General features: G+C 38.9%; 2 protein-coding genes across 2 annotated transcripts; both read right to left on the reverse strand.

Annotated features, from left to right (window-relative positions):
- Positions 1 to 294: 294 nt before the first annotated feature.
- Positions 295 to 6,161, reverse strand: Cpap3-b (cuticular protein analogous to peritrophins 3-B). The gene is made up of 4 exons (XM_076435525.1): positions 6,003 to 6,161; positions 2,837 to 3,154; positions 1,281 to 1,677; positions 295 to 493 (listed from the first exon to the last, which is right to left on the reverse strand). The coding sequence occupies exons 1-4, from the start codon at positions 6,037 to 6,039 to the stop codon at positions 376 to 378; spliced, it is 870 nt and encodes a 289-aa protein (XP_076291640.1). The 5' UTR covers positions 6,040 to 6,161; the 3' UTR covers positions 295 to 375.
- A 136-nt stretch (positions 6,162 to 6,297) lies between these two features.
- On the reverse strand, positions 6,298 to 16,834 carry LOC143214500 (sodium/potassium-transporting ATPase subunit alpha). The gene is made up of 9 exons (XM_076435661.1): positions 15,553 to 16,834; positions 14,737 to 15,049; positions 14,204 to 14,332; positions 13,697 to 14,103; positions 10,867 to 11,136; positions 9,904 to 10,218; positions 8,503 to 8,920; positions 8,067 to 8,355; positions 6,298 to 7,040 (listed from the first exon to the last, which is right to left on the reverse strand). The coding sequence occupies exons 1-9, from the start codon at positions 15,844 to 15,846 to the stop codon at positions 6,470 to 6,472; spliced, it is 3,006 nt and encodes a 1,001-aa protein (XP_076291776.1). The 5' UTR covers positions 15,847 to 16,834; the 3' UTR covers positions 6,298 to 6,469.
- Between the last annotated feature and the right edge of the window lie 223 nt (positions 16,835 to 17,057).

Genomic DNA, 17,057 nt, shown 5'->3' on the forward strand with positions numbered 1-17,057 from the left:
GTACGACGTACGAAGGTCAATACATCTTTACTCGGAAGAAGTAGGTCATTTCATTAAAAAAATTAAGGTGACTTTAAAATCTCCGGAACGCTTCCACCTACAAAAAGCAAGTATCGTATGAGATGGACCCCTCGCAGTCATTTAAATTCTGTTTTACAATTTTTCATAAAATTTATCGTTTAATACTTATTCATGTATATGCCTATATGTAGTTTGCAATCTTTTGGATCACCGACGTCAAGCAGTTGCCGCATGAAGTGAACAAACATCATTCAATTAGAAAGTAAAGCCGGCTGTATTAAAAACATTTTATTCTCCAGGTGATATGTAATGAGTCAATGTGTATTAAAATCTACATATAAATTCGCCTTAAAACTACGAAGGTTTGGCGCCCTTCCTTCTGCTGTGGCCACCAGTTGGTTTCGGTTTTGGTGGTGGATTCTCTAGTCTGTCCAATTCCTCGTCAGTCAGTTGGCCTTTGTACCAATCTTTGCTGTAATAATAAAACAAGATTTATGTCAGAGTACCAGTCTATAGACTCTTGTATAGACCAGTCTACAGACTCTATACCAGTCCCGTCGTAGCTAGCGACGGGCAAGGACATCCGCCGATGCCCGCGGGCATAGCTGAGGGCGATGTGGCGGGCAAATGTGACGACAGCTTGGACATGACCTTCGCGGTCATGCATGTATTGTTTTTACAATCAACGGTTAAAAAGGAGCAAAACAATTTTACGTTCTTACTCCAACCAATAACGATAATACGTGTGACGAAAACATGCAACGTTGCCCACCAGGTCGCTAATGCCCAGGGAGCCAAATTCTCTACTCGCACGGACGATACCTGAACGGGGCTGGTCTATAGTCTATGCCTATGTCTATGTCTATACTATAGATCAGAGCCTGGAAATTTCTTCCACTATTAATTTTCAGGTCTCCCACTCTTCAGCACCACTCCTAGCTTCACTTTATTTCCAGAGCCGGGGAACTGGCCCGCGGCCTCACGCTATTTCTTTCATAAAATAACAATCAAGTGGTGGAGGCGCTGGTAGCCACTGAGAAGAGGGGAAAGAAACAATGTGCAGCCAATGGGCCCATCGGCCGCCAGTTCCCCGGCTCTGCTATAGATTAATCATCAATCCTTGCAACAATTTAACCCAAGGGTGGCCAACCTTCTACAATACCATGCGTCAATTTTTTTCGCATACGAGTTCAGATGCGCCACATGAAACATGAAACAGATACTGGTCAACCATTGTTGTCCAAATCATTGTAACTCACCATTCGGGTATTTTTCTGGCCCAGTCACACTTGCCAGTCCTTTCGTCGAAGGCTTGCCCTAATTTGCAGCCGCTTCTCCTCGGTATTTCGCCGTTCACGCAGACATAGAAGTATTGGCAGTCCTCTGTGTCAGGGTATCGGGGATGTGTAGCGGCGACGGAATCGTCGACCTTCGGACAAGTGAAATTGAAAAGTTCCCTAGATCCGCAACCCTTCTTCTGCGCCTCGTCCGGCCAATTGCAAATGCCAGTCTTTTCGGAGAAGACCAGACCATCTGGACAGGTGATCATATTGAACTTCCCTTCGACGCAGTAGTAGAACGTGCTGCATATCCGAGGATCTTCGTGCGCGAAGTAACCGTGCATTCTGGGACAATGCGCGGACGGCTGTGGTTTCTCTGTTGGGATAATTCGTTTTTGATTAGTACAGTAAAGTCCCATTCTAAGTCCGACGGAGGAGACCGTACGGAAATGTTGATTGCTTTTCCCTTTAATTTCGCTTCTAATATTGCTATTTTATAAGCAACAGGGAATAAAAACAAAGTATTACAGTAATGTCCCATTCTAAGTCCGACGGAGGAGACCGTCTGTTCGCGTCCAAGTCTGTTCGCCTACCCCTTCCACTGAGGGGCATACCCCGAGAGGGGCCAAGAAGCTCGAGCTGCGAGCAGTGCAAACATGCCGCGTAATCCGATACCGTTCAGATATATCGGTGTGAACCACTACTAATCCAATCACAAAACTTCTTTATTTTTCATTATTTTTTTATGGGACTTTGATCAACATATTCGTCACACTTTTCTAATGAAAATTATACCAAATACGATATAATTCCGATGATATTTACTTGTGTAATGAACGATGAATGTTTCGGACAACAAGGAAGAACTGTGCCGGCGCGCCGCGACTCTCCGCGTCTCTTTCTTTCTCTCTCTTTCTTTGCGTCGGAAACTTTCATCGTTCATGACTAGACAGCAGATACATTTATAGGAAAATTGAGAAGATGAAATTCAAAATTATTGAAAAATTTTTAAAATTGAAGATGTCAGTATGTGATTTCTCCTCTTTTAAAATTATTAAGGGAAGAAATAACATTCAATTTTGTTTCTATTCCTTACAATCGATGCAAAATAAAAATCGCATGCATCGATTGCAAGAAATAGAATCTAAATTGGATGTTTTAATGATTTTAATACAGAAATTTTCCAACAAAATGTTGAATTTCATCTACTCAATTTTCCTATAAGTGTATAAAGATCCACAGTCTACTCAGCGTTGTCAATTGGAATTATATCATATTTGGTATCCTTTCCATTAGAAAAATGCAACGAATTTGTTGGTGAAGGTCCCATCAAAGAATAATGAAAAATAAAGAAGTTTTGTTATTGGATTAGTTATGTTTACACTTCTCGGCGACCGAGGCCTCTCGAGCTTCTAAAAAATAGTATCCGATCCCGATTTATGTCACAACACAGAACTCAGAATTGACTTAGATTGGGACTTTACAAGAGTTGATAAGATTGGGGCGAAAGGGTTAAAGACATGAGGAGGACATACGTAATTTGGGTCGCTTCGAGCAGTCGATCCCGAATGGTAGGTCGCATTTCTCGTGCAGAGGACTGAAGTCATTGAATACTAAACCGTCCGAGCAAAGTTTCTCGGTGGGTTTGCCATCCCTGCAGTCATAATACTTGTCACACTGTTCTGGGTCAGGGAAATAACCATTCGGTTCGGGACATTGATCCTGAAATTCGTCTTCGTCGTATTCTTCTTGCTCTTCAGGCGCTGCCTGCTTTTTGTGCAATGCTGGCAACGCTACTTTCCTACGGCTTTGCTCCGCTGCCTCCTCTTTCCTCGATAAGGAAGTAACAGCACCTAAAAAGTCACCGAATTAGCGCGGCGATACTGCAAACCTAACCTTTTTGCGCAGGGGGGAAAAAAGGCGAACAAACGTTTCAAATGTATTCCGCGGTTTGAGATCGGGAGGAAAAAGTTCTAGCAGAAAATTGGTTAAATTCACTTGAGCAACTTCGATCCGACTGTACAGCTAATAATTATAATCAGGTAAGGTGTTGTTAATGGAAATATCATTTTTTGTTTCATGGATGGATGGAGAAGTTTGGATGGAGGTTAAATGCTTTCAAAAGATGCAGATACTGGCGTTACCAGTTTTTTAATATGTGGACGCGTCAAGGACTTATGAAGGTCAACTGTGATTTTTTAAATGGAACCGTACATGTTTTTATGCACCAATCGATGCAGCTTTTTATTCTCTATAAAAATGGTATTAACCTGTGTCTGTCTAGCAGAAAGTTCTAGCAGAAAATTGGTTAAATACAGCAACTTCGATTCGACTGTACAGTTAATAATCAGACAAGGTGTAGTTAATGAAAATATTATTTTTTGTTTGCAATAGAACGTTTGAGATATTGTTACAAACACGTAATAGTAATTTTCGATGTGTACTGTACACAGGGTGGGACACCAGATATTGCCACCTTGATTTGGACGAAGTTTGGATGGAGGTTAAATGCTTTCAAAAGATGCAGATACTGGTGTCACCAGTTTTTGTTGTAAGTGGACGCTTCGAGGAATTATGAAGGTCAACTTTGATTTTTTCAGACACCGGATTTTATGCATTTATAACAAAAAATTGAGTGATCAAATACAAAACTGTAAAAACGGACTGGAAGAATTGAACGACGTTACTATTTTCAACGTACTAAATTTATTAAAAGAGGAAACACGTGTACATTTAACTTCTGTTTTTTACAATTGAACAAATTTTATTTTTTTGTTCATATAACTATAACCATACCGAGCACGAAATGTGATTGATATTACTTTGTTTCATAAGAGAATTACAGGACTGAATTTATTCAAATTTCTCACAACTTTTAGAACAGGTATTTAAAATCTTTTAAAAGATTTTTAAATAAAATAAAAACGTGAAGCCGGTCATTTAACTGGTCGTGTTAAAGAATAAATTCAATTTATATACGTTTGTTATAAGAGCAGATGATCAATGAGCTCATTGTTGATATGACCTTTATAAATAAATGGTTTATAAAATATATCGCGATTTCAGTTTCTATATATCCTTTCTTTAATCCCAGCTTGAGAATAAGTGGAATTCCCATACTTTTTCGTAAAAGAAGGTGTGGTGATGCAACGCGGATGCATTCGTGTTGGCGGTCAAGAATGACAAATGAATCGAGAGGCAAAAAAGAAAAGGAAAAAGCGAAGAAAAAGAAACGGTGAACGGTAAGAGAGGGTCAACTAGTCGGAGTATTTTCAAGGCAGCACAGCACAGCGCAGCGTCTTGGTTTTGCGTCCCTGAATAATACGCCGGTCGCACGTAAACGCCGCGCCGGTCGACCTCGCGAACGGAAGAAAGTGAGAAAGTGCCCTGGCTCCCATGTATCCGATCGGGCCAGAACTTAAATGTCGTTTAATCACTCAGACCTGTTAACTTTCCAACACTCTATAATATCGATTTCGATTAATTTTTGAGGCCCTCGGACTGGTTTATACAAGTCCGCGAGCTATACCAATTCTAAATCGACTACAAGAAACTCTTACAATTCTCCTAATACGGTTAAATAAAATTGTTGTCAGAGCACGAAAATACTGAATCACAAAATACAATTAGAATTAACCCCTTGCCGTATCAGTTTCTTTACAGTTACAGTGATTAGGACGTCTTTATCCCCAAAAATGTCGTAAAAGAGAAAAGAAAATTTATTGCGAATCAAATTTTATCTCATTTAAGAAGAAACGCGTAGCATTCCTATTTGTTAGACTTTGTTTCAAATCTTCATGACGAGTCTGACTCGTTAAAAAAGGGCAAGGGGTTAAACGCGTTCCCTACCATCGTCACAGATATATGACGTCATGAATTTGTTGGTTCAAGGTGAAAAACAAAAATGGACGAGATATTATTCCAGGATCGTTTATGCAACTATTTCCGAGGGTCGTGTTTAATAAAAACATTTTACCACCGAAGGTGAGCAACGAAATACAATAAGAACAACGTACTAGTCCGAGAAAAATGCCACAAAACGAGCGAAAGATGTTCTAGACACGCTACATTGGAAAGCGAATCCTGTTAAACGCGATCAGTTAATAAATATTAAACAATTTTTTGCTTGTCTCTCGAGCTACGTATCGGCACGTGGACTGGAGAAATGAAACTTTCTATAAAGGTGTAAGGCGAACTGATTTCTCAATAACAACCGATGGCGCAAGTTCTTTCGTAGTCGGGCCGAGATTGCGCATCTGCGTTGATCGGGACCATTAATGAATCATTTGAATTGTTTTAATTCCGTTAAAAAAATATATATGCACAATCTGCACGCCGCGTAACTCCCGTATTAGCATTCTTCGATTATTCCAGTAATCATGAATGCGTCGAAGCTGATTTAGCAGATAAATTCAAGCCGACTAACAATGTTGTAATCAAAGTATTAATAGGAATCATTGCAACAATTAAAACCTGCACCGTGACTGCAAGCAGCGAGACAATAAGTCGGCTAAAGGCCACATTCACATTCAGCGTGCCACTTTTACTTTCGGAATCCTTCGTAGACACAAAGTAGCTAACAATAAGATATGAATATTCAGCTTGTTAATGCGATTGCGTGAATGCATCGGGACTCGATTACGGAATCTATTGTCGCAGATGAACTAGTTGTGTAAATAATTGATTGATGGAATTACTCACCGAGACAGATTAGCAGACAAAAAACCTCCGTCCTCATCCTGACGGAGGATGGCGATGGCTGGAAAGGGGATAGAGTCTGATTTTAATCTTGGAATCAAATCACGGTTCTTCGAACGTGGAGGAATTGATGACTAGAGAATACTGGGCCCCATCGAGAGGGTCCCAGAGCCTTATATGCACCCCCCACTTTTCCATCGGCCAGGTTACAACACCCGACGACCGCGTAGAAGCATAGGTAGATTCATTGCTCTTGTGCATACAGGCATCGAACAGGTGATCCGTTAACGATGCATCGAGCTAACTGTACACGATAAGATTGAAATTCTATTTTTCCTCGGAATTTTTCAATGTGAATAGTGGTATGTTCATTCAGCAATGATGCCCGGATGCATCTTTGAAAGTGTAATTATATAACACAAGAATTGTTTCTATGGTAATTCTTCGCGTTCGAGCGTCTTCCAGGCATCTCAATAACACGTTTCCCTGTCCCACCATCCTTCGGGATTCCTCCTGATCCATAGCTTCCGCAGTTCGTCGTAAATCACGATAATTATAGCATACGGCACGCCCGGTAACCACCATTCGAACCACAGCGGATAGGTCTGCAGGATCTCGTCCATGTACGGCGCGTAGCAGACAATGCAGGCCATTATTAGCTCGAAAAGTATGCCGTAGTTGAGGACCCAGTTGTGCATGCCCTGATAAAAAAGAGAGTTCCGCCGTGTTTTGCAAATCATCACGTCGGCCACTTGTACGATCACTATGCTGACGAAGAAAGCGGTGTGGCAAGTGTATTCGAGTATCTTGCGTTGTTCGTACGTCCATTCTTGACCGAAACTGTCCTGCAGGTCGTTCACGGCCATGCTGTCCCAAGCCTGTCGCAAATTCACCAGTTTGCCGGGCAGAAAACCGTGCTCCGCCATTACCACGAAGTATGTGAAGAAACCGGCGCAGGCTTCTATTATACCGATCTGACCATAAGCCATGAAGATAAGGCGACGGCTGACAAGACGGTCCAGGTGGGGCACTCTGGGTTTTCTGAAATGCAACTCCACCGTGAAGTCAGCAATGTTTGTCAATTGTGTTCTTATGTATTAGGCGTAGAAATAGTCTTTTCAATTTTTCGATACAGTCGCGGCCGTCTACAGTACACGCCAAAACGTGTGATGTGGCAACACCGTAGACAACACATCAGTCCGATCAGCTGCATATGCGCAATCTTCGACCATATACACTACTGTGCAAAAGAAAGAAGCACCCGGCTATATTTAATAGAAAAGCATAAAAAGAAACTTGAAAAAGGATTTCGCTGTTTAATTGAATAGTTCTGAGAATATGTGTTATTGCAGATTATACAGGGTGAGTCACCTAACGTTGCCACCTCAAATATCTTTGTTGTTTTTAAAGATACGACAAATGTCTGAAGGACAAAGTTGAATGGTTCAGTGGGGCTCACACATGATACCAAAAATATTTTTGTTTCTATGTGATTTTTTTAGAGATATCAAGGTCACCTTCATTTTTTTTTAAATGGAAGCACCCATTTTTAAACACCTACAATGATAGTCCCTTTCATTAGGAATTCAGTGACTATAATTACCCATGCACGTATAAACTTTCTAAGTAGCTCCTAGTCCATGTAACAGACACAGAACATTATTATTTTGCATTAACAATTAATGATTCGCCGTCTACTCGTTAATCACTCACTAATTTTCGAAGCCCCTTATTTGTAGACTTCATACTTAAGCTTTAAAAACAACAAAGATATTTGAGGTGGCAACGTTAGGTGACTCACCCTGTATAACACTTTAAATGCAATAAATCAATCATTGTACAATAGAATTTCTACATAAAGATATTGTTTGTCATTATATCTTATAATTATACTGGATGGTTCTTTCTTTTTTATTTCCATTTAAACAGCCATAGTGGTTGCTCGAAGTTAAAGGGAAAGATCTAATTTCTGCGCTTAATATTTTTGTGAGATGTGAAATTTTTCGTTTTTTTTTTTTAATAGGCCTAATGATATCTTAACGATTTTTTAGACAATATCATCGACACCTAAGCATGATATCGGACGTTGACTTCTCGTATGCCAGAGACACAGCAGGCCACATGTCTGTGCCTAGATCTATGCACAATACGCAAACGACGCCTACAGGCAAAGGAATCCCGAGGATGACGAACGCCAAGAAAGGTGTTATCTCGGGAACGTTACTAGCAAGTGTGTACGCGATACTCGACTTCAGGTTGTCGAATAGTCTTCGTCCTTCTTCAATTCCGGTGGTTATCGAGGCGAAGTCGTCGTTTAACAGAATTAGGTCTGCGACTTCTCTGCTCACATCTGATCCTAACGAAATTAAACATTTCTGATTCTTGACTGTAACATTGTTCAGTAACAAAGTCAGTAAAACTTATTTACATCGATTTGCAAATTTTACAAGTTCTGATCCTAACGAAATTAAACATTTCTGATTCTTGACTGTAACATTTTTACCTGCTATGCCCATGGCGATTCCAATGTCGGCCTTCTTTAACGCCGGCGAGTCATTAACTCCGTCGCCAGTGACGGCAGTGATCAAGTGCAGTCTTTGACAACTCTCGACGATCTGCAGCTTCTGCACAGGCGAGGTTCTCGCGAACACAATCTCCGGATAACTTCTTATGATCCCGTCGAGTTCTGCCGATTCTAGATCTCGTAATTCGTTTCCTGTCACCACGATCGAACGTTCGTTCTGATTGTTATTACTTTGCGAAATATCATCGGTGATGATGCCGACGTATTTCGCGATCGCTCTTGCTGTGTCAGGGTGATCGCCAGTTACCATGATCACCTTGATTCCGGCGCAACGACACTTGTACACTGCATCCGGCACTGTTGGCCTCGGGGGATCCATCATCGAGATCAACCCAATCTAACAATGTAGAGTATCAAATTGCTTATGCAAAGTAGCCTAATTCATCAATTAGCTAATGTAATGTACTGGTAATCATTTCTGTTATCGATCCCTTAGATAATACTGTGACACAAGTTTTATCAGAAACACGTCGAGAGATGTTTTAACACAGAAATAGAACTTTCGATAAACATTTATGAGTATCCGAAAAGCTCTCGAATTATTTGCTCAGAGTTTGCCAATACATTTTGGCAATTAACCCATTGTCCTAAGGTTTACTTTACGGTTTCAGAGAATTAGATTTTTTTGTAGTTCGTAATCTCCTATAAAAGGAGAAAATTTTTATCTATTGTATATGCCTACATGTTCCCCAATAACTATACTTTAACAAAACCAAAATAGAATTTCTCGGATCAAAGGAAATTAATAATTCAGAATGTTATAAATTAATAATTCAGAATCTTCATCACGAATCTGACACGATATTGCAGGGCAAGGGGTTAAGTGGATAAAGCTGACGTCCAAATTGTAAATTTACAATTTAATTCATAATACTTTATCGTGATTGTCTTTTAAAGTTTTGGACATTAAATCTATAGTTATAATTGTTATGTCACGTAAATGGAAGACAATATGATAATGTAAACGATTTGAAAGGCTGTACACATAAAAATTAGAGATATTCAAGCTAAAATTAAATAAACAGATTATATAAAACGATCTGAAAATGCTTGCTAAATGTAATAGAATCATTAGAAGATATAATAAACTATTGATATAATATTTAATATTTCGTTTCCATCGAATGAATGACAATTTTTGTACTTGTCGTACGCTTTTGTCTTCTGTCCAACCGAATTTAGTTCATTTTTACAATTCTTTCTAAGATGTTGTGTGTCTAAAATGTACGTAAACTGTAGGGTGTGCTTAAAAATTAGAAAAATTTCGAATAGAGTGAACGACGATGTTGCTACGCTATCATTTTGTATAAATGAAATTACTAGTCTTAGGTTCTGAAGAGGAAAGTTTGGGGGATCAGCCTTGAAGATGAAACCCGGTGGAAAAGCAGAAGCGGGAAGATCGCGATCAGCAAATCCAAGTACACGTTCGCCATTGTTCGCAAGAATATAACAAGATTTCGTATAAGCTTTCTTGATTTCCTCGTCGAGCGCTCTAGTCTCGTTACCGAACGCTAGGGTGGAACATCGTTCGAGAACTTTTTCCGGCGCCCCCTTGAAAGAAATGAAATACTTCTTGTCGCACATGTGAACGTTCGCTTGGAACTTGTCCGTCGAATTGAATGGTATTTCGAACAGCTAGATTTGGAGAAAGAGAACATCAATTTTGTATCGTATCAACTAATAAAATCACGCATGACTATGCGTTAAGGCAGTGTTTCCCAACCTTTTCTGTGCTATGCCCCATCTTAGTCTTTCTAAAATTAAGTAACATACACAACATAATTTTTTATATTAAAAAATTAAATTGTTCACTGAATGCACTCGGAGATATTTTAACTCGAAAATTAAACGTTTCTTCCGACCTAAAATATTTCCATTCCCTATGATTTTTGAAAATTTATGGATATAAAATTGGTATAATCGATTAGATACCGATATATTTAATAATGTAAACAATATTTTGAGTAATGGTATAGCAATTTTTAGTGGCGCCTCAGAGTCACCATTCAAGTGCTAATGGTTAAATGGTAGGTTTTAGGAAGAAATCACTAGGAAATTGTTGAATTGCTCCTCTTAACAATCAAATTGCCCACGTTGGGAAACACTGCGTCAAAGTTTAACGGTTAAACCATGGTCTTCTTCATACAGGCCGGAACATGGTAAATTTAGTAACGCTATCTCAGTTCAATCTGAAGTAATTTTAAGACGTTTCTTTATATTTAAATTGGTAATATAAAAATATCAATTGAATAAAATTGTTATAGGAGTACAGAGGAATAATACCTTTGTACAGTTTTTCCTATAAGCAGCTGCACCCCCTTTAACCAGAACTTCCATACATTTTAGTAAAGCAGCGTCAGAAGCATCCCCTAAAATTTTTCTTTTATGCAAAGGTGGTGCAGGTATATCTGCAGCCATAGGAGCCCATACTGCACGATTACAGAGACTGGCTACTTTAGCCAAACTATGAAATCCAGGATTCTTGACATACTTCTTCCATGTGTCGGACGCCATTACTTCTCGCAATTCGCCGTCGTACCACATATGTCGAACCTAAGGTGTAGATTTTTAGATTACAAAGATTGAACGTATGCAAATATAAACGTGAGCATTGATCCTTTCAACGGCTTAGAAATAGGTGGAAACCAGATCATAAAAGTTATGGAGATTTTTAATAAGTTACATTTAAAAAAGTCGTCGGCAAGAAATACTCGTTTCGTCTTGCCCCCATGTGACAAATGGAGAGCTCGACCGACCTCAGGTGTGTAGTACACACTGTGTACCGTATAAAGTGCGCGTGGCGCATTAGGGCGACACCCGTATCGATTCATTTCCACATTACCGAGGAGATGCTATTGTTAATGCGTTTTTTCTGAATAGACTTCCCTGTTTTTCAAGGGTTTCCGATAATCTGAGGAAGTAATGTTTGCAACAACAGTTGAACAGTATTTAATCATCTACAAACTTCTATTATATATGTATATAAAATTTCGAAAAAAATAATTTTTCGACAGAAAATAAAGATCATTTTAATTTTCTAAATATTAAAATGTATTTTTGATTTTATAATATTATAGCTAACGTTAAGACGAATTCAACAACCTACTGTATTATGACTAGACTCCGGATGTTTATGCAAAATAAAAAGTTTGTGCATCGATTGTAAGACGCAGGAGCTAAATATAAATTTATATTCTTCATTAATAATTGTAATGTGGTGAAAATAAATGTATTGATACCCTTAAAGCCTTTTAATATTTTCATTATTTTAAATTGCACTTGCTCATTTTTGTTATAAATGCATAAAATCCTGAGTCTAATTATGACATTGAACCTATAAATAATGCTGAAACAGTTCTTTTTCGATTTTTCGGGCCAAATGCCCCCCTGTGGCCCGCAATAAAAAAGGAAGAAACACATTTTATAAATTTAAATTTAAGAAATCCAGCGTCGACAGGCCGCGTGTTTGACATGCCTACGCTAATGCGCCACGCGCTGTTCACACGATACGCGCCTGAGGTCGGTCAAACACTAGGGCCGGCACGTGGGGGCAAGACGTGTGGCGGGGGCCAGGGGGCGCACAGTGGTCCGGGTTGGAAAATCGAATGACATTTTGTCAAAAAATGAACTTCCTTATATTGACCTGTACAGGGTGTATAAAAAGTAATGGCCATCCGTTCTAGGAGTGAATCGGTGGACCTCTGAATCGGTGGACATTTGCAGAAAAAATTTGCCGCAAAATTTTTTATACCAAAGAAAATTGTTAAAGTTTGTTTTTACATGAACACTTTCCACTCTCATCGAGAATAGGAAAAGTTTGAAAGAAACCATACGTCGCAAACAAATTGTTATTGAGATATAAGCTGTTGAAGTTTATGCAAAATTTGAATGTGTGGAGTATGGAGTTATACGTATAGACAAAAGCCTACTACCACAGACCACCTAACTGTGTCGATGAGACAGAACATAGTCGTGTGTGTACTTCGAGCAAACGAAATTTAAAGGGACATTCATCGCTAGGAAGTTGCAAAATATGATAGAAAATCTTATATCCATTGTTACACATAAGAATATTAATCCTGCATTATGAAATACTAATGTCAAGTCTGGGTACTTACAAATTTTTCAGAAACTTCCGTTCCTCCGTTGGATCCACAGGACACTTTCCGAAATCGCGACAGCTAACGGAAAGAAGTTACTCCGACCATGGTCAAAATAGTATTGCAGTTGTCACCTCGGTTTTCTTCGTGAATGGTTAAGGGTGGATTTAGGTGGGGAAATGTAGTGTCTGCTAATTAGACGAGGGTGTGTCGGAAGGACTTTACGTTGAGAAGTGGGGAACTATCAAAGAAATTCATTTTGGTATTGTCTTCGGTCGTCAATGACGTGATTTATAAGGGTAGACCGCGCGTCGCTCGATGGGTCCGTCGCACGTGTTGTCCATCTGTCGGGGTTGAGATTGTCGGAGCGTGGTGGTTGTAAAATAATCAGCCGGTTCGGAGCTGATCCCTGCGCGTTTTTTGTCTGCTATAATAACCTTTTCAGATATACTGCCAGTGGTTGGGCGCAACCCTTCCGGAGGACGGAGGGCCTAATTAGGGAAGGTAATTGTTATTCGTATTAGATTATACATAATAGATTATCGTATTAGATTAGATTATAATTCGTAAACCTATTCACCAATTTCAATGAAATTTTGATTTTTTATTATAAAACACATCTTACAAATTTTGTTAATGGCCCAGCTAAAAAAGTTGTAAATATCAATTTTTAAACATATTTATCAGACGACATTTACTACACTAATTCTTCTAGCTTTGCAGAGAAATTGAAGTCGTTTGTCCATTCATAAAAAAGTTATTCTGATTTAAAGTGTGTGTGATCAGTTATGCTATATATCTCAATAACAATTTGTATGTGACAGGTGATTTCTTCCAAAATTATTCTCCTCTCGATGAATCGAACATATTGATATAAAAACAAACTTTGCAAACGAGTATTTCTTGCCGACCTGGTAGATAAAGTGTTTTCAAAACTTCCAAAACTCTTTCGAGCACTGATCTGAAGGGAATGCCGAAAGGAAAAAATCGACGAAATGGCAAACGAAGCTTACGGTCATTTTATTTTGCGTGAGCGTTCCTGTTTTGTCGCTGCATATAACAGCGGAGCACCCTAGCGCCTCGATAGTCTCGAGATGTTTCACCAGGCAAAATTTGTTCGCCATTCGTTTAGCCGTTAAAGTGAGGCTAACTGTCATGGTGGCTTGCAAACCTTCTGGTATATTCGCAACTATAATAGCGATCAAGAATACCGTCGAATCGAGCCAACTGTAATCCATTGATATCGACAAAATGAAAAACAGAAGTCCGAGGAAAATTGCCCAGGACGAAATGAATTTCATAAATCGACGGATTTCGCGGGAAAGCGGCGTCGGTCTGGGAGTCAATTTGGACGTCAATTTAGCTACTCTGCCCATCACAGTATGATCACCACGAGCAACTACGATCCCTTTTCCAGTGCCTGTTTATCAATTAGACTTTCAAAAAAAAACCTTAATCGCAGAAATAGTATTAAGAATCGCAGAAAATAGGTTCCAGAAACTTTATTTATTTTATCATACCTTCCACCACGTTAGTTGAAAAGAAAACCATGTTCTTAGCTTCGAGGATGTTGGTCGTTTGGTTTATATTTGCAGTTCTTATGAGTGGCGTAGATTCTCCGGTGATCGACGCATTGTCAACTTTTAGACCTGAAATTGCAACGAGAACATTTTCTAAAATGTTAATATTCAATTACAGATGGTAGCGTAAATAAATACTGTAAGAATATTAAAAGAAATCTATGTGTGTGCGTGTATGTGTAATATTATATCTAGATTGCGAAATGCATTAAATCCGTAATCTAGTTGTATCAATTAAATTTATAGACTATTTGCGACTAGTTTTATTAACAGGATTTGTAGCACATGCAGCGCCAGCAATTTATCAGACAATTTGAATAATTCTCTACGCGAGCATTTCACGGTTCTGTAAATTCGATTTATAAAACACAAAATCGATGTGATACCTCGAGCGTTAACGGAGAGAAAGGCGAGGACTTTTTTCTGGAGAAATAAGAAAGTTAAGTCTGCAACTACAACAGATACGAATTCACCTTGACATTCCAGGATCCTAATGTCAGCGGGTACGCGGTCTCCAGTTTCTAAAAGGACAATGTCCCCGACTACTAATTCGGCTACGCACAATTCCCTTTTCTCACCGTCTCTCAATACTGTTGCCTTTTGCGGAACCATTTGCTGAAATGACTCCATGATACGTGAACTTTTCGATTCTTGAAAATGACTGAACATTCCGGTAATTATGATCAAACCAATTAGCACGATACCAAGTCCCAAGTGATCGTATGATGCTACACCGTAAATCTCGTATTCCAAAATGTAAATGCCGAAACATAGAATAACTCCGATCTAAAAATTGGCAACCATTAAAATTCCATTATTATTAAGGGATATACGATAACTTTTTAAATAGTTCACTGTACGATTTGAACTTTTTTGAGAAGTTAGAGCAATTAGTTTACTACATGTTGTGAAAAGAAATTTTTTCAACAATTGCATTTCGTTGGAATAGTATAGAAAATATTAAAAGTTGCATTTTACAACTTTTTTATGTGTGCCTATATCGAAAATTTAAAAAATACATTTTGTAGATCTGTGTCAATTAAATGCATTGTAAAACTTTCATCGAAATCGATTGATGCGGCAAAAAACGACAGACATCGAAAGATGTAAGAATCCTTAGATTTATCGCAGTTAGAGGCCGAAAATCGTGAAAAACTGCAATTCCTACCATCTTTAAACGTTTGTAGCTGATTGCAACGTCGACCGATTTTTATGAAATTTTCAGAATACGTTTAATTCATACGGATCTATGAAATGTGTTTTCTAATAATAATTAAAATATTGTGTACCCATATTAAGGAAGAGAAGCCTCCGCAACATCGACGAAGAAATTTCAGCACATCAGACGCCTTTTTCGGCGGTGTCAGTGCATTGAATCCATTAATTTTTAAGAGATCACGTGCAACAGTCGTCGATAAACCGTTCACCGCATCACTTTGATGGCTTCGCAATAAATCTTCTGCTGTACGGAGGTGAACGTCTGTTTCGATATCCCGGTACAGAGAATCTAGATTACTGGTAGCTCGCCGTTTCCTTCGCTTATTAAAACACCGTGATATTCTCCAAGGAAAACCGCAATACATTGCAAGCCCTATCAAAAAGAAATGAAAAAAAGTCTAGATAACCAAAACGTGTAATTAGATATAAAATTCCATCGAGATATCGATCTACATATTTTCGAATGACCGTGTGTCACACTTCAATTGTACTCGCTTGAAATGCTTGTTGTATAAGTCATATGTATAAGTCATAATTAGACTGCAGATTTTATGCATTTGTGACAAAAATGGGTGAATGTAATTTGAATGTTTTAGCTATTTTAAATTACGCTTACTCATTTTTGTCATAAATGCATTGAATTTTCCATCGTCTTTTGTGGTACGAATTTTAACGAAACAAAGAAAAAAGAAACGTGCTAAAAACCGAGTAAAACTGAATAAAACGTTATAAAAACGACCGTGTAAAAAAATTATCACGTAAAAGGAGTCTGAAGTACATATAATATTTACGTTCAAACAATTCAATAAAATATCTCGGGCAGCAAGCTGGCCCAGAGGAAGATCGTTTCATTGCTTTCTTTACGAGCCTTCAACAATCTTTTTCGTACGTATTTAACCCTTTCAAAAATCGACAACATGGTATTTTTGGAGCCGCCAACGTTGCACGAGCTAACCTCCCTACACATTCATTTTTTATAGTCCGGTTGCAGTCGTATGTAGTTCATTAGCGACCCGTCTCAAGTTTATAGAGTGCGCTCAAATAGTAGGGCGTTTTCTGCAGCGTCGGTGAAACAGATCCGTAAACGACAAATATGGAATTAGTATAATCAGTTTTCAATTACGTAAATTAGAATGTTTAGGTGACATCTCGTCGTTGCATTAAGTCTGCGAGGAAAATTTCGTTGGTCGATTAATTAAATAAGTATTTTGAATTTGTTTTCATCTGAAGAATACGAAGTTTTACCGACGGTGAAACGAAAAGAGGTGGATGGTGGCGCTGATGTGGAAAGACCGAAGCTTGACGAGTTTCGACACACGAACGACGCCATGCAGATGAAACGGGTTCTCGTTCTCGGACCGCCATAATAGCGCCAAAGCGGTGTATACTTCGTCCCGCTCGTTTGTCGTCTGTGACGCGACGCTTACCGACGCTCGGCGTCGTTTCTTCGGAATCCGATTAATGAACGATACATTCTTAGCGTGATTGTTGGAAACAGTGTTGGAAAAGTGCGAACCCACCACGTCCGGAGAGGACTCGAGGGAAGAACGACGTGAGAGACGCGTGAGTGCGTGTT

Source organism: Lasioglossum baleicum, chromosome 1 (genome assembly GCF_051020765.1).
Source record: "Lasioglossum baleicum chromosome 1, iyLasBale1, whole genome shotgun sequence".
NCBI classification, from domain to species: domain Eukaryota; kingdom Metazoa; phylum Arthropoda; class Insecta; order Hymenoptera; family Halictidae; genus Lasioglossum; species Lasioglossum baleicum.

What these genes read in the sequence shown, in the direction of transcription:
- Cpap3-b (XM_076435525.1), bottom strand. Translation starts at nt 6,039, where the DNA reads ATGAGGACGGAGGTTTTTTGTCTGCTAATCTGTCTCG. An exon ending in CTCGAAGCGACCCAAATTAC is followed by an intron (nt 1,678 to 2,836) that starts GTATGTCCTCCT and finishes TTATCCCAACAG; the next exon opens with AGAAACCACAGCCGTCCGCG. An exon ending in GCCAGAAAAATACCCGAATG is followed by an intron (nt 494 to 1,280) that starts GTGAGTTACAAT and finishes TTATTATTACAG; the next exon opens with CAAAGATTGGTACAAAGGCC.
- LOC143214500 (XM_076435661.1), bottom strand. Translation starts at nt 15,846, where the DNA reads ATGTATTGCGGTTTTCCTTGGAGAATATCACGGTGTTTTAATAAGCGA. An exon ending in TCACGCAAAATAAAATGACC is followed by an intron (nt 11,137 to 13,696) that starts GTAAGCTTCGTT and finishes TCTACACCTTAG; the next exon opens with GTTCGACATATGTGGTACGA. An exon ending in ACGTCCGATATCATGCTTAG is followed by an intron (nt 7,041 to 8,066) that starts GTGTCGATGATA and finishes GTTGCATTTCAG; the next exon opens with AAAACCCAGAGTGCCCCACC.